This window comes from Lissotriton vulgaris, chromosome 1_1, assembly GCF_964263255.1.
Source record: "Lissotriton vulgaris chromosome 1_1, aLisVul1.2, whole genome shotgun sequence".
In the NCBI taxonomy this organism is placed as follows: domain Eukaryota; kingdom Metazoa; phylum Chordata; class Amphibia; order Caudata; family Salamandridae; genus Lissotriton; species Lissotriton vulgaris.
The window spans coordinates 399,994,678-400,020,747 of record NC_141685.1 but is presented as its reverse complement, the minus strand read 5'-3'; the positions used below and the strand labels follow the sequence as shown (position 1 = coordinate 400,020,747).

The 26,070-nt window shown below is 46.4% G+C and overlaps 1 protein-coding gene across 1 annotated transcript in view; it reads left to right on the top strand.

Moving 5' to 3' along the window:
* Positions 1-26,070, top strand: part of IFT25 (intraflagellar transport 25) — a 156,485-nt gene that overhangs the window by 81,056 nt on the left and 49,359 nt on the right. Inside the window, exons 2-3 of the mRNA XM_086952490.1 lie at positions 240-346; positions 18,820-18,888. Coding sequence (XP_086808616.1) covers positions 240-346; positions 18,820-18,888 — 176 coding nt within the window. The remainder of the gene's footprint in view (positions 1-239; positions 347-18,819; positions 18,889-26,070) is intronic.

The following is a 26,070-nucleotide window of genomic DNA, read 5'->3' as shown; positions in this document are numbered from 1 at the left end:
ACCTTCTCCTGTAGGCTAAGGGCTTAACATGGAATAAAGATCTTACTGCCGACAAGAGTGGCTCCACGCTCTTATGTGAAGAGCCTGTCCTCTAATTAGTACATTAGTGTAAAGGCGAAAATTGCCTGAAAGTGACTATTTTAGCCTGACATCCTGTAACTCATTGTTTCTGCAATATTTGCAAATGCCTTTGGGAATGCAAACTTAACTACAAGCGGTATGTTACTTTTCCTTTACAGAAATTCAGGGACATTCTGGACAACAACAGGAATGTTTCCTCATGAGTTTATCATTAGCTTAAAAGGTCTGGCAAACATCAATACCATTACAGTGCAGAGTTATTTAGGTGAGTTTTTTGTTACATATATTTAAATTATGCCTTTCTGCCTCTGTAGTCTTTAAGGAGGGAAAATGCATGTGTTTGGGACATGAAGTCATTAAAGATACCCAGCTCTTTAGAAGACGAGGTAGTTGTGCAGAACGGGCAAACCAGTTGAAGCCTTGGGACAGAATTTAGCTTGTTGGAAGAGTGAGTATGATTTCATGATGGTGAAACCTTCCAAATGACCCTGTGTTGATATCTTTGTTGATGGGTACCTTGTCAGCTGTACTTGTAATTGTATCTCGCCTTAAAAGTTTTTTTGTGAGTTTTGTGTTTTTTAATGATTCTGATAAGCAGTTCAGATGTGCTGCATACAGTCAGAGGGGTCTCAGGACCCAAATGCTTTGGGTTTAATCGTCCAAAAGTTGGCAATTTTTACATACAAACAATATTGGGAATGGAATTCATTTAGTAGTTGTGTCATTTTAGGACATTATACTGAAAAGCTGCCAGAGAAAACCAGGACTTAGTAATTTGTGGCAAATGTTTCATTAGTAAATCACTTTTGTGAATAAAAGAAAAATTGCAAATGGTGTGTTTGTAAAGAATGTAACCAATCAGAGCAATCAAAGTCAGATATTTGTTTTAAGTGGAAAATGGGCAATTCAACCCCAAAAAGATTGGAATTCTTATGTAGGAAGCAGTTCATGTTTAAAATATATATACATAAATTAATCAGTTATATAAAATTGAACACACCAGTGAGTGGTTTACAACATTTAATTCTTTTAAATCTTTATTAAGTTGCACCTCAATTCAAATGCTGGTTAAAGAAGGATTTTCAAACTTTTGGAATATGCTCTTTCATCTACAATTAAAGCCTGCGAGGGTAACATTCTCTGGGTAAAGTTAAAGCTAAAAAATATTCCTACTTAATATACGGAAACCAGTATTGATGCATATTTGACACTGTTGGTCAAGCTCCTTGTCTTAAAATAATGTATTTTTCCAACAATTGTATAAAGTGCTCTTGGCATTTGGTAGTTTTCCCCAAGAAAGTTTCTAAAATATTAGTGGTAAATAGCGCATTTCCAAAGCAAATTTGGCAAAGCAAAATAGTAAAAATGAAATAAGTTTAGAGAACAGTATAGCGTTACCTGTGCTTCTCTTGCAGTCATCATTTACACTTGGTGTATATCTGAAACATATTTTGCCAATCTTGTTAAACATAGGGTGAGTTGTAAAGTTCACTGCAAAGGAGTTGGTTATTCTTCAACAATTCGCTCTACTATGAATTGCCAGGGCTTTCTCCTCCTTGTGTTGAACCCTTTTTAGGTCTCGCCTAAGCCATTGCGTTAGCAATGCTTTAGCGAGATATTAAGTAGGGCTTTAAAAAATGATCCCAAATTCTTTTTTTAGGCGGATTGCCTATAGTGCATGTGTGCGGGCGCGTGCACATCGCACACCATTTGTCAGCCTTTGAGCCTCTCTCCGCACTCATGCTGGTTTACAATTCAAAGGAATCCGCTCCCCCGCCCCCCCTCCGTGCAATGCCAGAGCTTGTTGTTTACAAGCAACACCCCAGCTGCTTTTGATCCGGAATCTGCTCCCCCGCCCCCCTCCGCGCAATGCCAGACCTTGTTGTTTACAAGCAACACCCCAGCTGTTTTTGATCCACCATGTCCTTTTCCATGCTTTGTTTTACTCAGCCCCCTGCTTCAGCTATGCCCTGCGCCCTCATTCAACGCTGAGAGTTGAACCCAGTTCCAGGGTCAGCAACTCTACCTTAGGCATGCATTTGTTGTATTATTAGCGGTGCCAGCTGTTCTTCATCAAACACTTAAATGACGAAAGTCTGAAAATACAGAAGGCTTTCAACTTCATTATAATTGACACGTTAGAGCAATGGCATATCAACCAACTATCCGGTACTTAAGTAGCCAGCAGTCGCACTTTTTAATTCAACATCCAATGCTTATTTTCAAACGCTGAGTTGTCTAAGCAAAACAATATTGTAATCGTTCAACAAAAATATAATTTCTTTTATTTATATAATGGTAGCAGATTCGAGATGTGACTATATTATTTTTACAAAATGAGTACTTATTAGCACAATGTAGAATTGCGTAACGCTGAACAATTGTGTGAAATCGTATATCATACACCGGAAATTTAGACTCATTAAAACACTTCATGCAAAAGGTCAGTCTGATGAATAAATCATTTCACTGAGTAATGGATTGTTGTAATTGGATAACAGAAGGAACAGCAGTGGAGAGTAGGATAAACAACCTCTCTCTCACCCCTCTCTCTCTACACCCCTCTCTCTACACCTCTCTCTCTCTACCTCTCTCTCTCTACACCCCTCTCTCTACACCTCTCTCTCTACACCTCTCTCTCTACACCCCTCTCTCTCTCTCTCTCTACACACACCCCTCTCTCTCTACACCCCTCTCTCTACACCTCTCTCTCTACACCCCTCTCTCTACACCCCTCTCTCTACACCCCTCTCTCTCTACACACCTCTCTCTCTACACACCTCTCTCTCTACACCCCTCTCTCTCTACACCCCTCTCTCTCTACACCCCCCTCTCTCTACACCCCTCTCTCTCTACACCCCTCTCTCTCTCTACACCCCTCTATCGCCCTCACTCTATCTATCTATCGCCCTCACTCTATCTTTCACCCTCACTCTATCGCCCTCACTCTATCTATCGCCCTCACTCTATCTGTCTATCGCCCTCACTCTATCTATCTATCGCCCTCACTATATCTATCTATCGCCCTCACTATATCTATCGCCCTCACTATATCTATCGCCCTCACTCTACCTATTGCCCTCACTCTACCTATCTATCGCCCTCACTCTAACTATCTATCGCCCTCACTCTATCTATCGCCCTCACGCTATCTATTGCCCTCACTCACTCTATCGCCCACACTCACTCTATCGCCTTCACTCACTCTATCGCCTTCACTCACTCTATCGCCTTCACTCACTCTATCGCCCTCACTCTGTCTATCACCCTCACTCTGTCTATCGCCCTCACTCTGTCTATCGCCCTCACTCTATCTATCGCCCTCACTCACTCTATCGCCCTCACTCTATCTATCTATCGCCCTCACGCTATCTATCTATCGCCCTCACTCACTCTATCGCCCTCACTCACTCTATCGCCCTCACTCTATCTATCGCCCTCACTCTATCTATCGCCCTCACTCTATCTATCGCCCTCACTCTATCTATCGCCCTCACTCTATCTATCGCCCTCACTCTATCTATCGCCCTCACTCACTCCAATAGTTTTGTTTGTACTCACTCTTTCCTCCTTCTATAACTTTTCATGAAGCCCTGCAAAGGAACGCCATTATTTCATCCTTTTTGGTTCAGTCCTCGTAGAGCAGCCTTGGTTGCAATCTCATTCTGCTTAGAGGATTGTAGAATAAGTGAGAGTGATAAAAAACCTTGACACTTTATTGCCACTTGTTCTACATGCTCTGCCTTTCCCTACTTATGCTCCTGCCCTGCTAATTCAGTTGCCTCTCTATCTTTACCTGGAGTTTCTGCCCTTACCACTCCCCGCCTTCTATGAGAGTCTTGATTTAATGGAGCATGTATGGAGGTGTCCTGTTTCCTTGTCTGGAAGACGCTATTGGTTTCACTTCTGCTCTTGGAGCAACCCTTCGTCAATTGGTGTCCTGTTCATCTGAGCTTTCAGTCTTGAAGCTCCCATAGACTGAATTACTGGCATCCTTGAAGGAAATGACACAAATAGGGTCACCCGGGTCACTCGTGACAACCTCTCGGCCTTCCAAACAAATGAAGAGTCAGACAGTAGTGAATATAAACCCAAGTTATTTATTAGTAGTGCGCTGCAGCGACGCCCATTCTGACCAGCCTCATGAGATAGCCGCAGAGGGACTGACTCCCCCCAACACGACATAAGATATTATACATTTCCAAAAGCCATAAGAACACGCCCAGGCCAGAAAATTCCAGTACAGGCACTAGCCAACAAAGGAGGCACAGAAGGATGAGCTACAGTACTGGGACCGGGTACATGTTATCTTTGCCAAGCACTACGACGCAGGTGCTTAGCTTCGGTTATGAAACAGAATGGTGGTTACTAATAAAATGGCAGCATGAATGCTAACTTAACACAGAATAAAACGTGAGCAAGGGGACGCTAACCTTTTCAATTCTAACAGACCCTCCTTTTAGCATTTATTGCTAACAAAGGGAAAATGCTCAAGCATAGATAACATTTGTTAGCTCATTTAGCTATTAGTGAAAGTGAAAACTCTGTGCGATATGTAATAAACGCATTGCAGGGATAGGAAGGCATCACTAATATTCAAAAAGGCCCTTGTCTATGCACATCATATCCTGGATGTCCTGGATCATCATGATCTTGTTCTTAGAGTCATGTTTTGAATGTTTAGGGCGAGGTGTCAGTATGTCTACACAGCAGGCACAACAAGCAGGAAGACAGTGTATGCACAGACAACATATCAAGATAACACCAGCTATGGAGATCAGGAAGATGATAATCTTCCTGATTATCATCAAGATGCAAATTGGCCCCAAAACCACCCCATGAGAGACCACGTACCATTCTCTTGGTGTATTTCAGAGGAAAGCCCATGGAGCTTCTGTATAGTGGCATATACATTCGGAGCATGGTCCAGTAATGTATACACAGCAGCTACTACCAATGACACGGCAAGCGCCACCCCTTTCAGCAAGGATGACGTCTAACACCATCCGGTTTTGAAGAGCAACGACTCCCGTAGCCATTTATCACTCCTTCAACCACCAGGGTGAGTTTACGAATAAACAACGGGTAGGTACCTGTTTCCAGGGAGGATCTGTGTGGTACAGACTAGATATTTTTGTACCACAGAATGACAACACCCTGAATCCAGGTGGGCGGTTACCTTGGTTTGGTTAACAAGAACACTCCATAGAAAAAAGCGCCCAATTCTTCTGTGTAGAGAAGAGACCTGGGAACACAGCTGACGTCAATCGGTTCTTCACTTGACTTCTTGTGGGGACAGGTCCGGGAGATTTTGGAGGCTCACTGACGGGTCGTATGATCTTCTTTGGTCCTTGGTTACCGCAGGGAGGTTTGCTCCACCTCCCATGGGGAGACACGGGGTTGTGCGCATGAAAAGCATATGGCCCTCTTGACTGCTTGCTCGATAGTGAGATGAGAGTGTTGCTGCAGCCATCTTTGAGTAGGGCAGGACAAAGCCTTCAGGTACTGCTCTAAGTAGATTTGTTCCATAATTTCTTCCTTCCTTTCTTCTGTTGGTTTCAGCCATTTATCCGCTGCCAGCTTTAGTTTAAAGAACATTGTCTTATGGTTATCACCTGGGGCCCCCTTTACCTTCCGGAATCTGACTCTGTAGGACTCTGCAACCATTCCCAAGTGGTCAAGAATAATGTTTTTTATTTCCTCATAAGGGGTAGTACCCCCAGTGTTATCAATCTGGTATGCCGCTTGGGGTTCCTCTGTCAGGATGGGAGCCAAGAAAAATGGCCACTTCCCGACAGGCCATCCTGATGCTTTGGCTGCCCTTTCAAAGTTCAAAAGAAAAGCGTTCGGATCCTCTCCTGGTATGTACTTCTGAAGGGCTATATTCGGGTGAATTGGATCACCCGAACGAGTGCCCTGATGGAGGGAGGTACTCTGTACCTGGTCTTCATCAAACGATTGCCCAAAATCCAACATCCAGTCCTGGTGTAACAAAGACAGATTCACCTGTGCCCCTTTAATATAGCTCTTTAGAGAAGTGTAGTAGCCTTCATTCTCTCCGTTAGGAGGAATATGTATCGAAGGCATTAATGCTCAGGGGGCTCCATGGACGCCAGCCCCACCAAGCATGACTCTTATCCAACAGAGCCCATTGCAGCAGGCTCATTGTCCAGCCTGGACATCATAAGCCTCTCTCATATCCAGAAAGGAACTAGCCTCACCCCCATAAATAAATCACTCAGAATGAAGAGTCATGCCTCAAACCACAATCATCAAGGGGAGTTGACAGGTGTGCATCCTCTGCAGTGCCATCGCTCAGACATATCTCGCCATTGTAACTAACACATTCTCTCTGTGCTTCAGTGCTGCAGGGGAAGGTTTCAGCAGTTCAAAGGAGTGCAGGGACGTATCCCACGTTCTCCTCGACCTATAGCATCCCAGGTACACAATCAACACTGAGCCAACCACTGCAATTCGGCAGACAGGTAGTTAAGCTCAAAGTCTGGAGCAGTCATTTCTCTCTCATCCAACAGGAGCCGTAATGTCTGCAGTGCCACCCTACTCCTCAATGTTCCCCAATATAGCATAAGAAGGATGCTATCCAACTCCCTAAAAAAGGCTATAGGTAGTTCCATCAATAAAAACTGCAAACAAATAGAGGAGCTGCGGTAAAATCGCCATTTTAGAGATGGCTATCCGGCCACTTACTGAAACAGGGAGGGCACTCCAACATGTATTTTTGAATTTAAATTTTAATTTGAATTTAAAAACATTTATTGAGCGCTCTTATACCAAGCGGTTTCATGGCGCTTTGGAGATTACGACCAGCAAAAAGCAGCAGGAGAGGACATACTAGGTGGCAAAAGCACTAGAAAATAGAAAAGTTTTCAAGTTTTTCCGGAACTCTAAATAAGAGGATAAAGTTCGGAGCGCCAGGGGGAGGGAGTTCCAGGTGCAAGGGCCGCGAATTTCGCCCCGCCAGCTTTCTTTTTGTTAGAACGGGGTATGGCCAGGAGTGCCATGTGAGTAGAGCGGAGTTCTCTACCCGGTAAATAGGGCCTGACAGCTGAGCAAATAAACTCAGGAGCAGTGCCCATCCTGGCCTGGAAGGTGAGGCAGCCTAGTTTGAATAAGGACCGTTCTCTCACGGGCAGCCAGTGCAGTGCCTTCAGCAATGGGGTGGCTCGATGGAATTTGGGCAGTCCATGAATCAGGCGGGCAGCCTGATTCTACACTAGCTGCAAGCGGTGTATGGCGTAGGCCGGCGCGCCGTTGTAGATTATGTTTCCATAATCAATGCGCGAGAGCACCATAGTCATTACAATAACCTTTAGCGCCGGAAGGGAGAAAAAACGGGACATTTTCCTGATTATCCTGAGAGAGAAGAAGCAGGAGGATACCACCGAACTGACTTGGGAGTGCACAGAAAGTTGAGAGTTAAGCAGAATCCCAAGGGTATTGACTTTAGGGACCGGGAGTGGGGGGGCACCCAGTGATGAGAGCCAAAAAGATGGGGACCATGGACTGCAACCACCTCCAGTCAAGACCAGCTCAGTCTTGTCTGGATTAAGCTTGAGGTGGTTGCAGTTCATCCAGTCCTGAATGAATAACATAACAGTTTGAACATTCTGAGCGGATGAGGGGGAGTGGGAAAGATTGAAGATTAGCTGGAGGTCATCGGCGTAATTGAACACCGTGACCTCCAGCTGCTTTAACATAAAAATGAGGGGGTAGATGTATAAATTAAACAGAAGGGGGAAAGTGAAGAACCCTGAGGGACGCCACACTCCACCTTACGGGAGGCGGCAGTGAAGCCAGCAAGGTGGACCGCTTGAGCCCTATCGCACAGGAAGGACTCCAGCCATGAGAGGGCTAAGCCCTCTATGCCCGCCGCCTTGACACGGGTGAGGAGAATGGAATGGTCCACCGTGTCAAAGGCGGCGGACAGGTCCAGGAGGATAAGGGCCTGCGGGAGATTGGTGTCAATGCCCTCGCATAGTTCATCCATTACCGAAATCACTATCTTCTCCGTGGAGTGTAGAGGTCGAAAGCCCGCCTGGCGGGGAGAGAGGCAGTGATTTGCCTCCACATGGGTGCTCAGGGTGCTGGTGACGTGGGTTTCCAAAACCTTTCCCAAGTAGGGCAGCAGGGAAATGGGACGATAATTGGAAGGGGATGAGGGATCGGCGCCAGGTTTTTTTAAGATTGGGATAACAACCGCTGCTTTGTGAAAGTTGGGGACGACTCCATTGCTGAGCGAGCCGTTAAGGAGTGTAAGGGGAGGGGTAGGGCAAGCCAGGAAAATTTCTCTGAGGACGTGGGCAGGGCCGAAGTCCAGGGGGGAGCCCGACTTTACCCGTTGAAGCAACGGAGGAAGTGAGTCCATGGTCAACAGAGGAATACTAGTCAGTTTAGAAGCGGTGGGTGGGGGAGAGGGGTTAACGAATGTTGGTGAAGGGAGGGGTATGTTGATTTTGATCTTTGCAACCTTCTCAATGAAGAATACATTGAGCGAGTTGCATAAATGCTGGGAAGGGGGGATCGTTGCCGTTGCTCTATCGGATGAGGCTAATTCGTGGACAGTGGCGAAAATTTCTTTGAACTGGGACTCTGCCGCTAATATCCTGTTGGAGTAAAAATCAGTCTTGGCCTCGAGAATGCCTTTTTTATAGGCCTGGAGGGCAGAAAGATATGCAGTTTTCAGTACAGGGCAGTAAGCTCTCCTCCAAGCTCGCTCAGCTCTCCGTGCAGCTAACTTTTTCGCCTTGAGGTCTGAGTTAAACCATCTATTAGCTGCATGGGCCCTTTTAACCGTAATCCGTCTAAGGGGGGGCGAATTCGTCGCCCGATTGGGTCAGCCAGTTGTTAATGGTTGCCAGCTGAACTGGGGCTGTGAGGCCTGAGAGGTCAGGGCTGGTCTCGGCCAAGGACGAGCAGAAGGACGGCATCTCAGCTTTGCCCCATTTCCTGATCCAGATATTCTTGCGGAGTAGGGGCTTGGCCTCAGGGGCTAGGGCAAGGGAGAATGAAATAACTAAGTGATCAGACCAGGGGCAGGGGGAAATGATGGGAAGTGATGTGGGGACATTTAAAGGCCAGATCTGGTCCAACATATGACCATGGGTGTGAGTGGGACTGTGGATGTGGGGTATGAAATTAAGACTGGTCATAAGGTCAGTAAAGTCCTTGGAGTGGGAGTTTTCAGCGGGGTCATTGGGCCAGAAATTGAGGTCCCCTAGGACTAGAACTGATGAGTTATTTATCGCCAGTGTGGCCAGGAGATCTTGAAAACTGGAATTGAAGGAGGGGGTGAGTTGAGGGGGACGGTAAATAAGAACACAAGTCAACGGTGTCTGGTATGAGGTCGAGCGTGCTACCAGGTAGTCCACTTCCGGAATAAGGGGGGAGGGAAGGATCTGAAAGTGGAGATCAGTGCGAGCTATCAAGGCCACTCCTCCACCCCTCTTGCCCTCTGGCCGATCCGCTCGGATGGCAGAGTATGAGGGGGGCAATATAGCTTGAATGTTGGGCAGGGAGTCAGCCTTGAACCAGGTCTCGGTTAAAAACAAGAGATCGGGCGCGTGCGTGTCAATATAGTCAAATAGCTTGTACTGATGATTGACCGCTGACCTGGTATTAAGTAGTGTGGCCGAGATGTTGAATGCCGGTATTTGGGGAGTGAAGGGATGAGGAAGGGTCGGGGATGGGAAGACAAGCGAGGGTATCATCTGTGACACAATCGCTGGAGGGGAACAGGGAGGGGGAGTAGACAGACCAAGGACAGACACATGAGTAGCTACAGAGGGGGAGATTGTGCCAGGGGTCCAATATGAGCAGAGTTGAGATGAGGAGTATGTAATCAAACAAGCAGAGTGGGGTGCCCCTAGCCCCTGCCAGCCGCGGACGGGCGCAGATGGGCTTAACTCTGGCGCAACTCCGGCGCGCCTTCGTCGCGCCGCTGCGCTCGTCCGCTGCGCTGACACATGTAAGCCGTTTAAGTAGAGGAGTAGCGTGGGGGGAGTGGCGTGTGACCGATCGTTGCAGAGAGGAAATTTCCTGGGCAAACTTTCCCCTGAAGAGCAACTCCATGGTCCTATATATGTTCACCCCCAACTATCGAATGGTAGTCTGTTCTCAGCGCATCGCCAGAGCGGAGATAGAGGGCTGAAACCCCCCTGGTGTCAGGACTTAGGGAATAGGCGCTGGATTTTTTTTCAGTTAACGTCGAGACCCAACACCTCCCCAAATGCCGACAGAGCTGCCATCGCCACTTCCACGTCAGAAGTCTCGCCATGAATATACAACAACATTTCATCACTGTATAGTGAAATATAGAGACAATCTTCCGCGATCTGTAGGCCGCGATAGTGCCTACTCTTCCATAGAGAAAGCGCAAATGGTTCCAAAGCTAGGGCAAACAACAAGGGGGATAATTGGTATCTCTGCCTATTGCCCCACGCTACCATGCAGGTGTCCAATATTACTGACCTAGTTCTTACCCTTGCCACAGGTAAGGTATACAATAACCTGGTCCATTTAACAAATTCAAGCCAGAACCCCATCTCAAGTAAAGCGGCATATAAAAACGAATAATTCAGGGAATCAAACACCTTCCTAATATTGACGGACTGTCCTATATTAGGCAAGCTGCTACGGGTAGGGATGAACCCTATCTGATCAGAGTGTATCAGTTTACCTACATGCGGCAATATCCTATTCACCAGGACATTAAGCATAGAGAGGGGGCAGTAGGAATTAACTAGTCCAAGGTATTTGTTCTTCTTGGATAAATACACAATTGTGTCTTGGGTAACAACACAATCTCTGAGGAAGGTGGGAGCAGTCCCTCGCGTTTAGCCCCATTAAAGACTTCTACTAGCTTAGGGGCCAGGACACGAAATAATGTGCATAAAACTCTGTGGGAAGCCCTTCCGTTCCAGGGACCTTGCCCCAGGCCCTCTCCTTAATTGCATAACATACCTCCTGGACAGAGACATCTGTGCCTAGTCGCTCTGCCATAGCAGGGTCTAGTACCAAAAGAGAGGAAACTATAATGTATTGTAACATGTCCGCCTCGTTAATTGCAGCACCCACCGACATGGGTGTGGAATTTAATAAAATATCTACTTGTCCATGGGACAGGTTGCTTCATAAATCTACTTGTCCCGTAAAAAAAATCCATGTGTACTTTGGTGCCAAGAAGTGCGGCAACAAATCATGGCAGCAATCTCATTATAAAAGAGCTCTGATGATAGCATCTCTGATTATGCCAGGGCTAATATATAGTAGGGTTTGATTTCTAGCAATTCCCTTAATTTTCCACCTTTGAACAGATCTACATACTGGGGCTGGAGGTGGTGTAAAGCAATTGTTTCAGGGTTGGAAAGCACGTTTGAGTCTGTGCAAACCTACTAAATTTTTAGGGGTTTTCACTAGCTCTTCTGTAATTTTTCCCCATATTGAGAAAGGTTGGAAATTTACTCCTGGCAAGGGCAGATGTAAAACTTCTTCCAAGGTTGAGAAAAAAATGGTTGGAGTGAAAGTTAACTTTAAACGCTCAAAAGATTTTCGCATGAGCAAATCAACGCATGCATATTGGCTTGTGCTAAAATGCAGTTTGCAAATATTTTCTAGGAGTACGATTTTGTGGCCTACTTCTGTAAATTAATGTGAATTTTTTGAAGCCGTAAATCTGCAGTACTGCAAGGACATATACAATGGGTGCACTTTTGTGACTTAATTTAAGAATTGGGTCCCTAATTAGGTCTTGAGATAACTAAGATTCATTCATTCTCTCTCTTTCTCTCTCTCTCTCTTTCTCTCTCTTTCTCTCTCTCCTGTTCTTTCACAAGGAGCATATTGGCACTCAAAGAAGTTATTTTACGGGGGCAATGTGTGCTTTTTAAGACCAAAAAACATTGTTGCTTTTTGCCAATGTTTGTTATGTGGTGAGGGACTAGCAGTTCCCACAACAATTAAGTTTTACAAAACCATGTCAAAACAAGACATGCATTGACCACCAATGTCAGACCTATTGGTTTGACAATGATTGTTTATCATGTATCCCATAATCTTCTTGAAACCGGTTGCACAGATTTTCCATTCTGAATATTTTTTAGGAATATTAGCATGCATCAACATATTTTACTAGATGACGCTTCAAAGAAATTGTACCTTAAATCTTCACAGTAGTTTAGCAAAACATTTTATTTCCTAGTTGCATTTTTTTGTGAACATTTTATTTTGAAAGCAAAGATTCACCAATCTTGCTTTCAAGCTTCAGCAAATATTTGCAGCCCTTCAAAGAGCATTCTTGGAGCGTTATACGTAGCCTCATATTGTTAAACTTTGCGAATGTGTGCATACATTTTTATACTGGGACCACTGTCAGCAGTGCAGTCCGAGCTTACAACATTTCCTTAGCTTGCTCACCTTAATAATATAGGCCTTGCCTTAATGAACCATAGATAAAAGTTCAAACCGCATTAACATATGGACATAATTATGACCTTAACTGCAGACAATGCCCTTCCCTGATCCATAATGTGATACTGTAAACTGGCAGCCGAAGGGTATGTGCTGCAGGGCGTTGGGCCTACTTGTTCCAAGGCAAAAGAAACATAAAAACTTGTTGTCCTTGACCCCAAACAATATGTCCTAGAAGTCGGGTTATAGGAATTTCACACTCCTGCACAGTGTATAACTTGTTGTAGTATTGAGTGAAGGTGGCATTGATTTCCCACTGTGTAAACACATCCTGACCAGCTGAATAGAGAATCTGGAGAATAGTGTGCCCCTGCTCTCCTCCCGGGGAAGCCAAGTCAGCATGCTCCCTGACTTATCACTATCCCTATAGACCGATGCCATACTGGCCTTATAGTCCTATTGCGTCAAGCATTCCACTAATATAAGCAACTTCTTCCTTTTAGCAAGTATCCGCTCCCTGCCGTCTCCCCAAGCTCCTGGGGCACACCATTCAATACCTCCTCTTGTCGCTTAATGTCAATTTGTAGCTGGATACACACATACAAATTATTCGAGATACAATAACAAGACACAACCACATTCAGGACCTCTCACTCAATTCCCACCGACGACGCTGTCCCCGAGTTCTCCAGCCAATAATTATTAATTACTTCCCCAAGCGAGACCCGGAATCCCGGGTCATCAAGCAAGGCCGAGTTAAACTGACAAGTTGGGACACAAGGACAGCGTCGCAACCACCGGAAAAAAGTATAATAAGGGGTTATGGTCAGAATAATTTCTTGCCAAATACTCTGCATCTACCACCCATTTCTACACTATATCACAACCTAGTACCCCATCCAGGCGAACATCCAAATTGTGCAGGCCAGAGCTCAAGGATTAAGCCCAAGCCCCAGGGATGCATGCTCTCCAACAATTTGTAAGATCCCATTGCTGAATCCAAGTACCGAATGCTCCTGCCAACTTTTGCGCAGGTGATGAGTGCAATGGTGGATTAGACCTAGCTATGGTAAGGTCAGCCACTTAGTTGTAGTCCCCTTCAACAATCTTCAGGTAAGGCAGCATTGCCTCAAAGAGGGGTGTCAGGGTATTCAGAAACGAAGGTTAGTCCTTATTTGGGGCATATATATTAAGCAGTGCGACATCCTTCCCATCTAAGCGACCCAGCACTAAGACGTCACAACACTCAGGATCAAAGAATGCATATGCAATTGGAAGGGTACTCTGGGACGGATCAAATAAGAGCCCCCCTCGTAGAGCAAGCAGTGTAGTACAGTTGACCCCTCTACTCCTACGAAGAGCCCTGCCCTCGGAATCTGTTATCTGTGTCTCCTGGAGAAATGCGACCTTTGACCCCCTCAGTTTTTAGATAGGCCTGAACATTATAATGTTGGGAGGGTGTGGCCAGCTCCAGAACATTTCAGGTGACAATCTAACCCGGTTAGCCATCGAAACATATGTACATGAAGCCAATTGTATCATGTCACTCCACGCCAAGCGCTCAGTAGGTGTGCCAGCATCTAGCCACTCGGTGCTTTCTCTCCAGCCGCACACACACACAACCAGAGAAGAGAACAAAAGAAAGAATCCAGAAACAACTGCAAAATTCCCACAACCCCCACCCTCAACAGGGATATGAATATATCCTGTCCAAACAATTTAAGGCAAACAGCCTACAAAGAAATACATGGAAAGCCCACCAAGTGAGACTAAAAGAGTCGGTAAAGGAAAGTTCTGTCGGAGAAAGAGCCCAGCCAGGCTAGGACCCAAACAAGAAATTAATCAAAAAGAATCTTATGCAGTGCATCTCCCTGCACTTGCACAGTCCCGCCTCCCCCAGCAAAGCATTGAAACATAAAAGTTATAGGTGGATGTACGGTAGCCTCCACGGCTCAAAACTTGAAGTGGGGGTCATGCCCGGGGTAATCCCCAAGAGGATGTTCTCCACACCTGGAATTGTAGAGCCCACTGAGCTTGAGGTGGACCTCCTGCGGGACTGCATCCTGGGATCCAGCGAGGTCCCTCCAGACCTCAAAGATGCCACCATCTCCACCGCCATCGTCTGTTCCTAGGCCGCCTTTTGCCTGTTACGCCGACTTGTCCTCCTTGCAATGGGAGCGCTGGCGCCTCAGGCACTGAGGTCGGTGATGTTCAGAAGCTGCTGTAGGCACAGATCCTGTTGAGCATATCCTTCTGGATACTCAGGATTGGTTCATTGCACAATAGGATCCACCCCTTAATTCTGATAGCTTTGGTAGCGCAGAAAGTTGAGATGATCAAGTGAGGAAAGGTAGGGAAGGTAACAGCAGGGAAGGAGACCTAGAAGGGAAAAAGCACACCATAAGATTCATTGTGATACTGTACTGCCTGTCCTTATGTAACACATAAATTATGGTAACCTATTTTACCTGTAAAGGAAAGAAAATCTTATCACGTGACCAGTGTAGGAGTCTGTATCATTCTTTCACAGTCAGTACTGTTCCATATAATTCCCTGCTGTGATACTGAAATAGGAAGAGAGTGTTACCACATATCAATTTTTTGGTCCCTACTATTTCCTGATATGCCACTTAAATCATAAACAGACAGCACCCACCAGCATAAGGGTAATGCCAGACATTCAGGGATAAACGACCCTCTGGAACTCTGAACTCCCCTGTTAAATGGCAAGACAAGATCAACTTATGAGTACGTTGTTTTCGAATGTATGTGCTTATTTCAATCATAGCGCTTCACAGTAATTATTTTCTTTTCCCTAACTCAGTGTTTTCCAATATAGCGAGTAAAATACATCAGCACATAAACTATTTTCAATATGTCACCACATGTGACCTTTGAAAGAAGCAGTAATCCTGAAATGAGCCAAACACTGCTACATGTCACAACGCACTATGTATGTAGATACCAAGCATATTTAGGAAATCCAGAGATGACTTTATGCAGAAACGAATCAAAAGAAACTGCCCTGCAACCCCAAGGCTCCAAAATTTGGATATGTATGCTAATAACCAGTGTTAACCCTTTGTGTGTCCCACTCCAGCAGGAGAACCAATATGGTCAGCAAAAGTTCACGATCCCTCCCCCCTCACGCGCTCCCCCCCGCCCCCGCTGATTCACACCAAGAATGCTAACATACTGTTCTGCACGAACAAGGAAGGCCTAAAAGGACCTGGAGGTGGTGTAAGTACACCCTTACGATTCTGTCAGGAATGCTTATACTCCAGTCTACCGTAAAACAATCCAGAATAATCTGGGGGCAGAAACACCCTTTAGGCGGTTCCGGTTCATGACGTCCCAGCGTCTGTACCTCTCTGCGAGCGAGCCTATGTCCGCTAATGCACATGGGACATGTAGTTTATCCTTGCAAGCGTATGTCTGCCGTTTGCCCTGTCTGACAGCTACTCCAATTCTAGCCATGTTTCGGTGACATTACTGACAACGTTCACAGCGTGACTACTCGAAGCCCCAGTCCTGGATATAACAGCCAGTTTGTCTTAAAGTTCCAGCCAGTCCTGCACTGCAGAGGGGTCTCTGGAAAAAATGTGAATGGGCCTCCACTTGTACTCACAGGCTGCCCAGGAACAACAGAGAATAAAGTAACCCTAGTTCACAAAGCTTCTTCTTCACCCAGGCAAACAAAGCCCTTGAGTTTGGACCTGGAGGGTAAAGTCTGGCTGGGTAGATAGAGACCATAGCAAACACAAGGAGCTGATGGAAGGAGAGCTGAAACTTTTCAGACACTCACCCCCAGTCACAGATCTGGGTTGAATCCATCAACGTTCTTTAGCTCACTTCGCCACCTCAGTTCAGACACAGCTATATGCAAATCAGTCTTTACCCTGTGCCTCATGGGAATAGTCCAGCCCGAACTGCTAAGCCAGGCCTTCCCTGAACCGAAACAAGCATCCTGGGACCGGTTTCGGGGTAACACCCCTCATCAGCCAGGGACCCACGTCTGGGCATACCCTGCCAATTTAGGACGAACAAAGCAAACTAGAATGGCATGGTGAGCAAAAAAAACTATGGATTTAGGCCCAGATCTCTCCACTAGTGGTGAATGTTTGACATTGTTATGCATTCTGTCCATCAATTATTCTTTTTGCATTTGTGGCCCCGAGTGGGACGGGTACGCCCAGACAAGGGTCCCGTGTTCTCCATGCCACTGGAGTCAAGCCAAGCTATCAAAGCTGATGAGGGCTGAAAGCCCGAAACCGGGCCTAGGATGCTTTTTTCCAGTCCAGGGAGGATGCTGTAGGAGAACAAGTATGATCAAGGCCTGTCAAACACCAACGGGCAGGAGTCTCCAACAGCGGACCCAGAAGTCACAGCACAGCCAGCCGCACCCAAGGCAAGAGTGCAAGTCTTAATATGGCTCGTAGGTTCCGGAGGCTACCACAAGGATTTGGGCAGGAGGCGACTAGCAGCCTCGTATTGTGTCAAAGATGTCATAAAAGGTATAATCCATATGTGTATCGGTAGTGCCCACCCTCCAGTCTGCTCACCAGAGCACCCTCAGCAGCTATCAGCCTGGGCCCACCCACCAGTCATCCATCAAAAAAAAGAGCAGCCAGTAAAATATAGATTTCTCCAGGCCCGCTGTCAGCACCCACAGGGCAGAACAACAGTACTCCTCGGAGGCTAGAAGCAGCACACCAAACCACTCTTGGGGTTATATCGCAGGAGCTCCAACAGACATCAGGCAAGAAGTCCTGATTGTAGGACTGCCCAGCACTGCTGGGAAGCTCAGTGCCACACTCCTCGGTGGCCCCAGAAGTTCACAGGATCAACCAGTTGGGCCACAACCAACCAGGACATTCACCCCAGGCACCCACAGTGTGGAAGTCTAGGCAGCTGGCAGGTGTCCCGATACTAGGTGGGCGAGTGTGGATCGCTCCATCTCTCCTGTGGTCGGACCTTGGAAGCGTGCCACATGAGCCACCACTCCCCCGGCAGAGTTGAAATGCGACTTGGGTCGGCTCCTCTTCACCAGCTGGGGTACTGGGGCCTTCTCCTCAGAGGGTGCCGCAGTCTACTCCACAGTGCGACCCTCGCCTACTGCAAGCACAGGAACAGCGAGTGCCGCCACTTCTGCTCCACAGTCATGGGACCACCAAGGTCCGGCAAAGCCAAGCTCCCTGCGGGACTCCTCAGCCCGCATTGCCACCTACAGTAATCCCCAGGGCATTAGTGTTCCAGTGGCCCGCGACCGGCTATATATGTGGAGTGCAGAGGGTGTAAGATGCTGGGGTATCTTGAGCCGGCGAAGAGCTCACACAAAGAGCTGCTCATGGCATGACAGCGTTCTCTGCCTCCCAGAATTGAGATTCTATTCCACAGTTCATGTGGTGTGAGGCAAGCCTTGTTATCTGTGGTTTCTGAATTTCCCTGCGTGTGCATTGTGCTGGGCAACAAGGGGTTGGCATTATTCCTGTCTCCACTATTGCCCTGTGTTTGGAGTCAAGATGAGGAGTCGGAGTTTGGGCCTGTGGGCCATACTCTATGGGACCTGGTGCTTGCCTACCACCCACTAGACTCAGGAGGCTCACGTGGCAGTTGTCTATGTTCTCAGATGTCAAAATAATATACATTGAAATTCTCCTAAAAGCCTCCAGTTTAATCGGCTTAATGATTATGATCCTAAGGCTAAAAAACAGAGACATTCACCATGTATTTTGAATACCCCACCAAAACTGATCCCTCTGCACTGTGCTCGTGATATAACATACTGATGACATCACTGATATTATCACATATTACCACTGATGTCAACTAGTTTGGGGAAACATCCTTACATCTTTCTCCAGTAGTTTCCTGACATCAGGACGTGGGAACCATGTGGTCCTGTGGAGTCTCTGCATGTAGGAGGGCCTCAGCTGTCAGTGGAGGGGGGAAGGATGAGAGGACAGTGCAGACAGGGAAGAGAATGCCACTTGGTCCTGGCATTTGTATGTCCGCGAGGCAGCTAGCTACAACAAAGTTTTACTGAGCCCTCACCAATCTTTGCACGTAAAACATCAGTTGTTGGTACTTATTTCATTCACATCCCCCAGTTTGACACCTATCCTACATAAAATACCACTTACCAGTTTACTACTGCTGGCATCATTATGTCTCTGTGTTGCCATCCTAATTGTTAAGTATGTAATTTACTGGAAGCTATTTTTTGATCTTAGATGAATGGATAGAAATGCTGTTAAGGTCTTTGATGAGAATTCAGATGCACATTAACATTATTTATTATTTTTGTTTCAGTAAAGCATTTAAGAGTTGAAAAAAGCACATCCAAAGATCCAGTCGGGTTTGAAGTAAGCCACGAAAGAGGTGTGTTATAACCGTGCATATGTTAACAACATAACTTTTATAATCACTGTTTTTCATTCACAGAGCAGATTCTCTTAATTAGGAGGAGCGGTCAGGCGGCCTCTGTTATTCATTTAACAGTTTACTATTGTATTGCATGTAGCCAAATGCGCAGCAGTAAAGGCAATAGAATTCGTAAAGAAAAAACTTTTACTGTATATTATATTAATCATAGTCTGTTTGGTGACAGCCCAGTTAGAATAATTCCCATTATACATTTTTTATCTTTAGAATTCATTATTCAATTAAATTATCATTGGTTGATTAAGCACCAGCCTTATATTGAAATGTGTCAACAGTTGACTTGCACATTTTCTTAAAATGTTGACAAATAAAAAATGCAATTGCATTTCTATTGTATAACATGAGCAGCACCTGTAGAACGCGGGGTGCCATTCCAGGCATCTAAAGGCTTGAAGGCTCTAACATACCCAGTTAAATTAACAACACTTCTTGCCTTAGCTGAGAATATATTTTAATTCTGATATTTATTTATTAATTTATTTATGTTATAAGTTTTATATAGTGCTATCTAGACCCGAAGGTATCAGAACGCTTTCCAAAATCGTGAACAGGAATACAGTAAATCAGGAACGCAAGCACTGAAGAGGCAAGAATTTAAAATAGCAAAGTAATAAAAAAATAAAAAAAATAGTAGCAGTACCCAAAACAAGAGAAGCAGATTCGAGATGATCTAAAGGACAGCATAAACAGATAAAATATGGGATAGCAGATGGTTTGCATTATTTGTTGTCATACACAGAGCATAAGAACGTTTCAGGACAATAATGCAGGTGTAGCCACCAGTGCAAATTCATGTTAATTATGTCTAATCATCTTTTTACTTGCAGGGCAGTTGTTGCTTTCTTTGAAAGTTTTGTGTTACAATTCAACATTTTGAGCCATTTAGAAATGAATTGGCATCCCTATGTTGTTTTCTAGTTCAGTGGAAATAAGCTTAAAAGCATAGGTGTTTCCACCTTACATGACTTAAAGCACCAAACCAAAATTAAGGTTGAAGACACACCACACTTAGATCAAATTTGCATGCAAGCACCTCAACAGATGAAATACCCGTCTTAATGGCTATATTGTATCAGCTGATGCATTTCCATACGAGAGCTTTGCTGGTGGCCCATAGATTAACATTGGGTGATTGTGTAAGCTTGGAGGTGTACCATGCCACGAATCAACTTGGCGCGCCAGTAGCTCGCTGGCATTGTTTTTTGATGACATATTTGCCTTTTTTAAATGACTACTTACCAGAATACCCATCTTTTTAATATTTGAGTATTCTCAAACCTTTTACACTGTTATTGTCGCAAACCTTTTTCGGTGTGCCTTCACAGAGCACTTCAATTGAGTCTTGGACAGACTGATAGTCAATAAGTTTGATTACAGTATGTAATAAGCACTGTGGCCCCGGGGTTGGAGGTAGCCCTGTCTGTGTGTGTATGGTGAAGAAACAATATAGTGTAATCAGTGAAAAAAATTTTTTTTTTGCAAGCAATTCTTTGTATTTCAGTAAAATCACAAAGGCATATTCACCTGGTATCATTACTTGTGCATAATCTATAAACCTTGCAAAATGAATATTTTACAACAACATACTATGGTAGTCTTTTGTTAAATGAAGGTCAGGTTCCAAACACCAGGAAATCCTGGTGAATACAAAGGGCAGAGGGTGAGAGCCGAAAGTGAAAGGGTAGAAGTAATAACAACTGGAGGGAAGGGAAGGATAGAAATGTGCAGCCCAACAGACAGTACAAAATGGAACCCGCAATAGCATGTGGAATAAAGTCAAATGGTAGATTATTGAAGACATTAGTAGATAACAGTCGTAATTTAAAAGAAGAACTATACGCAACATCTTGGGATCAGAGGCTATTTCTCTATGCTGATGACATTCTTCTATATATCGCTGATCCAGTGTCCTAACTTGTAGGGTTTTACTGTTTGGAAAATACTTCGCTTTCCTTCTTATATAGACTGACTTGATAGTGTTCCATTTGTTCGAGTGTTGCTCTCAGCCACATTTTAAGTGCCCTTTCAAAGTGGAAATTGATAGCTTCTGTTATCTGGACATGTATGTAACACGCAGTAAAGGGAAATCTATGAGTGGACCCTGGATGTTCTGCTAAGAAACGATAGGACACATGTCGAGTGTTTAAGACACCTGCCACTTTTGCTCCCGGGATGGGCTACCCTTTATTTAAAGATTGCTCTCATTATATTTCAGTACGTTCTTCTGAAAATGTGATGAGGTGTTAAAGATGGGGTCTCTACCAATAATAAAATATCAATGTTTTGCAGTCGGATTTCAATTGTAAAACATTGATTCATTAGATACCAATTTGGTATATGGAAGGCATGCCTACAACATGCCCCTTCCAGATACCGAATCAGTATCTATTCGCAATCAGTTTTTAGGAGTCGGAAAAGCTGTCCGACTAATTAAAAGGGATTAATATATCAGAAAAATCATTTAAATGGTTGCAAACGAGGATACTATTGGGGTTGGCTATACTGACTATGGAAGTTTAACATCCTGTAGGAGCTAAGATGGCGGCCGTGTGAGATGGTCGTAGGTGGCTCCCACAGGGGTGATACATACATGCCAACATTTCAGGAGAGCAAAGTGGGAGATTACAAAAAAAACGGGAGAATGGGGCTTTGAATCGGGTTACTGGCATGTATGGGCTTTGGAAGTGGCTGCTGCAGGATCGTACATCTGAAACGTAAATGCACGTTTTTTTCTTACCTTTCAGAAGCATGGAGCGCAATGGCAGGCAGAGAGGGTGATTCAAGTGTTGGGCACAGGCCTGGCAGGTTGTTGACTGTGCATGCACCCCCCATCCCCCTGTGGCAGCCCGGGCTGAAACAGCCCCCCTCCCCCCCAGTACTTCGCAGGCTTTAAAAGCCGATTCCCTTGTTAATGACGCTTTGTTGGTTTTTAACCCCTTCGAGAGCCCCTGCTTCGCCACTCTTTGTTGGAAGAATTAACACTTTACACAATACCAAGCCCTGTCAGCTGAAACCCACGAGGAATCGGGTTTTTGCTTGCAGGAATCAGGAGGCGGGAGACTAGCCTTCAAATCGGTAGTCTCACGCCTGAATCAGGAGGGTTGGCATGTCTGGTGATATGAAACTGGCTAAGATGATTTAACCCCAGCTCCCCGGCACCCAGAAATCCAAGCGCTTTATGTGGAGGTAAAAGCCCCCTTCTGTCTGGAGTCAGAGAGTGAATCGCAGCTCTGACAGCAGCTTCGGAGGTACTGATTGCCGGCTGTGCAGCGTTTGAAAACGGGCTCTCGAGCATCCTGGTTCGGGACTCTGAGCACTGCAGTGTACACACTATCTCCCGTTCAACCGACTTGATAATGCCACCAAAAGCTAACACTAGAGGAAGGGGGAGCACCGTGCAGGGGGCCCCCCTTGGCTCACCAAGAGGAGACGCGGTGGAGACAGATTCGACGCCTGTGGTGGCTCATGAGAGAAAGCGAAGGCTCCGTGCAGAAAATCTCCAGGACGGGAAGGGGAGGGGCTCGGCTCCGCAGCCCTAGCCGCAGAGGACCGTCATGGAACTGCTCCGAGGACCACAGGCTGCTCGGATGGAGGAGCAGGCAGGGACGGGAAGCCAGAGAAGGAAAATTACCGGTAAGTCACCACCGGGTACTGAGGAGGTGCTGCATGATGATGCCGAGACATTGACACAGGGGGGGAGTAACCAAGACTTTGCTAGCACTTTCTCCGGAGCTAAAGGGGGTCAATGAGTCGCCCAGAGTACCAGGTACCCTGGCAGAAACCCAGGGGAGTAGTATAGAAGCTGCATTAGCCGGAGCTGACAGCAGTGAAAGTATAGGGCTTTCCATGAGTGCCGACCCCACTATAGAAACTATAATTTCTACAGCTATCCCTAACCCAAGCTTTGAGGAGGAGAGGCTTCCCCCACAGAATGGAGTTGATCCTGCCGCTCAGAGTGTGCCTACATTAGTAGGGAAAGCCCTAGGAAACCTTGGGCAGAGTCTGATTCTCTTCCAGGGGATCCTCATCAATAGTCATAAGCACTGAATATTCCCGCCCATTTGCGGGACCCCGGAAACAATATAAAAATATATATATGTAAAAACATGTATATCTAGCTCCACATATATGTACGTACATATATTATTTTTCTCATACCAATGCAATGCAGCCCCAAAAAAAGAGGCTAACCCAATGTAAAACCTTGTACATGTACTGCAATTATAAAGGAAACAAAGAACACATTAAATCAAATATCCTTTATTATTTTGTGTTTTAATGAGTAAAGCCACTCATAACTCCTGAAAATCGCTCATAAAAAGACATTGTTAGCCTCAGGCTGCATTGAAAAGCAATAACATAGAAAATGAAAGCATTTTCAACAAATACTGGCACTGTGCCTTTAAGGCAGCCCTGATCCCAGGCTTCCCATCATGCCTCAGGGGTGACAGTTAGGTCAGTTGTTCTTTCCGGCTCCTTCTGTCAGGACCCTGGTTAACAGCTCCCACCTTTTTTTGACTTTCTGTCAGAATTACTTGGGGTTTTCTTCAATTTTTCGATCTTACTCGACAGGTTTTTTACCCTAGAGATATAGTTCTACCTTTTTTGGGCTCAAAAAAGGTTAATTCGCTGTCTACCTGACTCTCATGAGGTAGCATCTTGTGTCCACTGCTAGTCCTTGTCATCCAGGACTATTAAGGACAGAGAAAGAAGCAGGATTTATGGACTTTCTGCGAGAGGTAGGTCTCCAAAGAGACTTAAGAAGTGGTCGACGTCGAAAAAAGTCCCGACCTGCTCTCCTTTGGCGTCGGGATCGGCGTCGTAGTCTCCAACGACGAAGAAGGTGAAGTCTTCAGCGTCAAGAGTCAAGAAAGCTCAGCTCCCGTCAACCGGGCGACGTGCAGCGTCGAGAGAGAGGTCACCGTTGAAGCAGGGCGGCTCAACGTCGAGACCTCCGTCGTCCAAGGCTCAGGTACAGTCTTCGACGTCGAAGCCGTCGCCTAGTCATCAGTGCTCGGCGTCGAGGCAGCCTCCGTCGACGTCTGGCAATCGAAGTCGAAGCAACCTCCGTCGTCGCCAGGTCATCGGCAATCAAAGTTGAGGAATTCTCCGTCGACGACCCATAGGCACTCGACATCGAGGCATTCATCGTCGTCGAAGGACCATGGTCGTTCGGCGTCGAAGCTTCCTCCGTCGGCATCACACCATCGACGCTCGACGTCGAGTCATTCACAATGGTCGGCGGGACATCGACACTCGCCGTCGAGAGATGAACAACGTTCGACGTTGGAGAAGCCTTTATGGACTTCACCTCCTCGGAAGTCGACGTCGAGGCATGGGACTCCAGTGGTTCAGCCTCAACCAGTGGCGCAGCAGTCTCTGAGGTCCACTTGATCTGCTTCAGCTGCGGAGGATGACCAGGGCTCGCAAGTGAGTGACAGTCACGCTGCCAAGCGGAAGAGGTCTCCAGAGCAGAGGGACTCTCGCAGTCGCTCCAGGTCTGCGGCTGGCTCAGGTTTGGAGTCTGGCCTGGATGTAATTATTTATAAGTTGGGCAGCGAGGAATCCAGGCATTCGCAAAGGGATGCAACGCCTCCATCACACTCTCAAGTGAAAGATTCCGCTCCAAAGTCGCCTACTGTCAGACTTTCACCGAGATGGTACAGGCCACTTCATCACTGGGCTAAGGACGAGGAAACAGCGTATCGAATGCAGCAACCGCTCTCTAGGCCTAGAGAACGGTCACGCTCTCCGGTGAGACAAAGAGAAAGATCACGCTCTCCAGTTCGCCAGAGAGAAAGATCACGCTCCCCAGTACGCCAGAGAGAAAGATCACGCTCTCCAGTTCGCCAGAGGGAAAGATCACGCTCCCCAGTTCGACAGAGCGAAAGATCACGCTCTCCAGTTCACCAGAGGGAAAGATCACGCTCCCCAGTTCGCCAGAGGGAAAGATCACGCTCCCCAGTTCGCCAGAGGGAAAGATCACACTCCAGGGTGCGAACCAGCAGGCGTAGATCACGATCAAGAAGCACAAGGAGAGAGCGAAGAACTCCTTCTACTTCTTCTTCCTCGACCCGCTCTCACAGAGGCTACTCTCCTACCCTAACAGACTCTCCTCCATCGAGGGTATCTCCGATTGATGATATCTTCACTTTTCAGGACATACTTGGTAGGGGAGCTCTTAAGCTGGGAGTTACCTTAAAAGCTCCGCAGATCAAAACCTCAGTAATTTTTGAAACACTACAGCATAGGTCTGCACCCAAACCTCTTCTGCCTTTGGTGCTGGGTATTATAGAGCCAGTTATGGACGTCTTCTTAACCCCAGCGACGGTCAAGGGGGCTCCGGCAAGGATCCTTAAAAAGTAGAAATCTCCAGAGGATGGCCCGCTATTCCTTAGAGCTGATCCTCCCCCGGACTCAGGGATTATCGCGGCGGCGAGGAAGTCCAGTGCAGTCGCCTCATCCTCCACTGTGCCTCCGGATAAGGACAGTAAGATGCAAGACTCGTGGGGAAGGCAGGTCTGCAATACATCAGCGGCTTTTCTCAAAGTTGCCAATGCGAAAGCCCTCTTGGGGCGTTATGACCGATCCCTGTGGGATTCTCTGCAGCGTTTTGTGGAGAAACTCCCAGCAGAGGATCACAAGGACTTTGAAGAAATCCTCCTGGAAGGCAGGCAAGTCTCCAACCAGGTGATAAGTACCGCAGCGGATGGGGCTACCCTAGCAGCTCATGGGTATGCTCCTGGGGTAACGGCAAGGGGGTCATCATGGTTGCGCCTAACGGCTTTGAAACCAGATGCCCAAGCGCGCATATTATTATTATTATTATTATGTTTGAGCTTGTAAAGCGCACTGTTACCCGGAGGTTTCCTGGCGCTGTGTAACACTGGGGAACCCGTCCTGGCTTTCCCCGTGGGATGGTCCCTGCTTGGAGTCCCCAAGGTGGAGCCAAGCATCCCCGGCGGTGGAGGGGCCGTTGTGGAGATTAGGCAAGCTGATGCCCAGAGTTGCCAAGTGGGACCCCTGAATTAGAATAGGGCGAGAATTATCGAGTCCGCTGACCAAAGTCCACGACCCTGCCGCGTCGGGAATTGAACCCTGGTCCCGGCCGACTTCTGC